Source organism: Vulpes vulpes, chromosome 11, assembly GCF_048418805.1.
Source record: "Vulpes vulpes isolate BD-2025 chromosome 11, VulVul3, whole genome shotgun sequence".
NCBI lineage: Eukaryota > Metazoa > Chordata > Mammalia > Carnivora > Canidae > Vulpes > Vulpes vulpes.
In genome coordinates this window covers 22,272,737-22,276,215 of record NC_132790.1, presented here as the reverse complement: position 1 = coordinate 22,276,215, position 3,479 = coordinate 22,272,737, and the positions used below count along the sequence as shown (strand labels likewise).

At 39.8% G+C, this 3,479-nt stretch overlaps 1 protein-coding gene across 1 annotated transcript; it reads left to right on the top strand.

Annotated features, from left to right (window-relative positions):
• Positions 1 to 1,902: 1,902 nt before the first annotated feature.
• LOC112912098 (olfactory receptor 52A1-like) lies at positions 1,903 to 2,853 on the top strand. Its single transcript, XM_025988835.2, has one exon. The coding sequence runs from the start codon at positions 1,903 to 1,905 to the stop codon at positions 2,851 to 2,853; it is 951 nt and encodes a 316-aa protein (XP_025844620.2).
• The last annotated feature ends 626 nt before the right edge of the window (positions 2,854 to 3,479 follow it).

Below are 3,479 nucleotides of genomic sequence, written 5' to 3'. Positions count from 1 at the left end.
CTATCATCTGGCAACTCACATTCATAACTATTGGCAACTTCTTCCACATATCCCATTAGTTCTTCCACCACATATATCCAAATATAATAAACATCAAAGGAATTATTTTTCACAATATTTATTGCTTTAGTCAATGCCTTACGACTATTTTGACTATAGCCTGCTCATTAGTTTTACTGTTGGAAAACAAGCAAAGAGAACTCGGTGTCTCTCCATTAATTATTTTTCATTCATGTAATAATTATTGTATCAAAAATTCCTTTGATACTTCCACACATGTACTTTAAGTGACCATGAGGCAGCTATTTATATGACTATTTTCAAGCGACTGCCCCAATAAAAAAACAGAAGAGTCCGATTGCTATACATAAAAGGCTCCATTTCTAGGGTGAATGGATGTTACCAAATCAGAGGAAAATCTTTTGTGGGACTTATTTCAGTCAGCGTGTTGACATGGAAAGACTGGAGTAAAATGAGAACCGGTTTAAATATTAGAGAATAATTAATGCAGTAGATACTACTGGGAAACAAAAAATGAACTTCTTAACTGTGATTTTGGATTCCATTAAAGAGAAATCAGGTCAATTCATTAAAAAAGTATAAACCTAGGGAGATACAAGATTAGCTCATTATACTCAAAGGCGCTTCAGGATTCAAACCACAGCTAATTAACAATAGTATAGTGCATAGAATACACTATCATAGTACAGTGTAAAATTACTGAGAATAAAGTAGTAGTATCCTTATTGTGGAAACCAGAAGATATTCAACTTTCCCAAGTAATCCACTGATATTTAACTTGTGGAGAGTGAACATCATGCTCATCCAGCAGTATGGCATCTCTAAATAGGCTAAGTTCTGCTTCTGACTATATCCTATCCTATTTATAGTTGTTACTCTTTCTAAAATGTCCCTCTGTATTCTTTCACTAATTTTCTAAGACTCTGTAAAAAACATCCTCCATATTCCACTCTCCCTTTCCTTTCAACAAATCTACTTTAAATTTAAGTGAACTTAATTTATTCAGAGAACTGCCCATCCCTGCCTGCCTTTGAAACAGACCACCTTCTTCAAATTTCCTTGAAGGGCCACACTTAATGTCCTGTCAAACAGTGACTTATTCAATGTCTTTATAATGAACACTGAGTGAATGCAAGATGGGTAAACTATCTCCTACCAATCCCCATATGAAAAGCAATGCCACAGATTCAGGGATATATAACCTGCTTCCTTGGACCAGGAGTAATACTGATTGAGGATGAAGGCTTGCATAAACTATGTACTCATCCACATGGGGCAACAGAAATGGGGTTCTTCTAGGTCCACAAGATGCCTGGATGGAATCTTCATTTGCAGCAAAACTGAGCTGACGTCCACATGTAAATAAAGAAGGAAAGCCTACTGTAGGTGTCTCCAACAGCCCAGCCTAGAGGTCATAGAAAATGCAAAAGATCAGTATTCTCAGACTCATGGTTTCCATTTCCACAAAGAAAGCAGTTTTTAAAAAATATTTATTTATTCACTTATTCATGAGAGACAGAGAGATTGAGAGAGAGAGAGAGGCAGAGACACAGGCAGAGGGAGAAGCAGGCTCCATGCAGGGAGCTCGACTTGGGACTCAATCCCAGTCTCCAGGATCATGCCCTAGGCCGAAGAAGGTGCTAAAACACTGAGCCACCTGGGCTGCCCTCTAGCAGAAGTTTTGTAGGATTGTTTGCTACTACTGTGTTAGCACAGAACCTCTGAATAATCCAGCCAAACTGTAACCCAAAGCCTAAACTTATTTCTTCAAGGATCGATATGTCTGAATGATAGTGGGGTTTGTGTCCTCTTCACTTCTCACTCCCATTCTCTTTCTGCAGGATTGAGGATTAGTGATGAAAAGAGAGAGCACAAACTTCCATGGCATCCATTAACATGTCATATCTGGACCCCACAACAGTGATGCTAATTGGGATCCCTGGACTAGAGCATGTGCAATTTTGGATTGGATTTTCCTTCTTTGTAGTATGTGTGGTGGCTTTTCTGGGAAACATCATTTTACTGATCATCATTCCTGCAGAACGCAGCTTGCATCAGCCCATGTACATCTTCCTGGCAGTGCTGGCAGCCACTGACATAGGACTCTGTGTAGCTATTGCTCCCAAGATGTTGGCCATCTTCTGGTTTGGCTCCCGCTCCATGGCTTTTGATGCTTGCTTAGCCCAGCTTTTCTTCATCCATTCCTTGCAGGGCATGGAATCTGGCATCCTGTTGGCCATGGCCTTTGACCGCTATGTTGCCATCTGTGATCCACTGAGGCACACAACCATCCTCACTCCTTTCATCTTGGTTACTTTGGTGCTGGTTGTGGCAATTCGGGCAATGGTGCTCGTTGGCATTCTACCTGTTTTAATCAAAAGACTACATTTTTTCCATTCCATTGTGATTGCTCACTCTTACTGTGAGCACATGGCTGTGGTCAAGCTAGCTGCAGAAGACATCCGAGTCAATAAAACATGTGGTCTCCTTGTAGGTTTTACAATACTGGGGTTTGACATGATTTTTATTATTATTTCTTACATTCTTATTTTCCAGGCTGTTTTCCGTCTACATCAAAAGGAGGCTCGGCTCAAAGCATTTAATACATGTACAGCTCACATTTTTGTTTTCCTTGAATTTTATATTCTTGCCTTCTTCTCCTTCTTCAGCCACCGTTTTGGACATGTTGCTCCGCCTACCCACATTCTTCTGTCTACCATCTACCTGCTTGTGCCACCTGCACTCAACCCTATCGTCTATGGTGTAAAAAACAAGGTGATTCGTAAATGTGTGGCACAGATTTTTTTTCTGAATTGTCAATCCCGGCAGTAAACTATTAAGTGGTTATGCTCATGGGCAGAATACTTTTACTTTCCAGGGATGGAGACAGGTTGAACTCTGGGTGTTCATTATTGGGGGCTTTACTTCAATATGCCCAAACATAAAGGCATTTATGAAAAGACTTTTATTTCACAAACTTCAGATAGTTTGTGAAAAATCTATTCAGGTTAAGACTGCTATTATTTCTATTCATTTTAATTCTAATTTCATCTTTATCAATGCACTTCCTTTTTATTTGTTTAATTTGCAATTCTTTTACTTTTTTAAAAAAGATTTTATTTATTTAATCATGAGAGACACACACACCAACACACACACACACACACACACAGAGAGAGAGAGAGAGAGAGAGAGGCAGAGAGAGAGGCAGAGGGAGAAGCAGGCTCCACGTAGGGAGCTCGACATGGGACTCAATCCCAGCTCTCCAGGATCACTCCCCGGACCGAAGGCAACACTAAACCACTGAGCCACCCGGGCTGCCCTCTTTTACTTTTTGATACTGATTTTCAAACTTTCATCTTTTGGAATATTTGCATTTTAAGCTGGGATTTCTCTTCAACTGCTACTTTTGTCTCATCTAATAGTTATTGACATTTTGTCTTAATGCACAGTCAAGA

Excerpts from the sequence above, each read along its gene's own strand:
- LOC112912098 (XM_025988835.2), top strand. The coding sequence starts at position 1,903 with ATGGCATCCATTAACATGTCATATCTGGACCCCACAACAGTGATGCTA.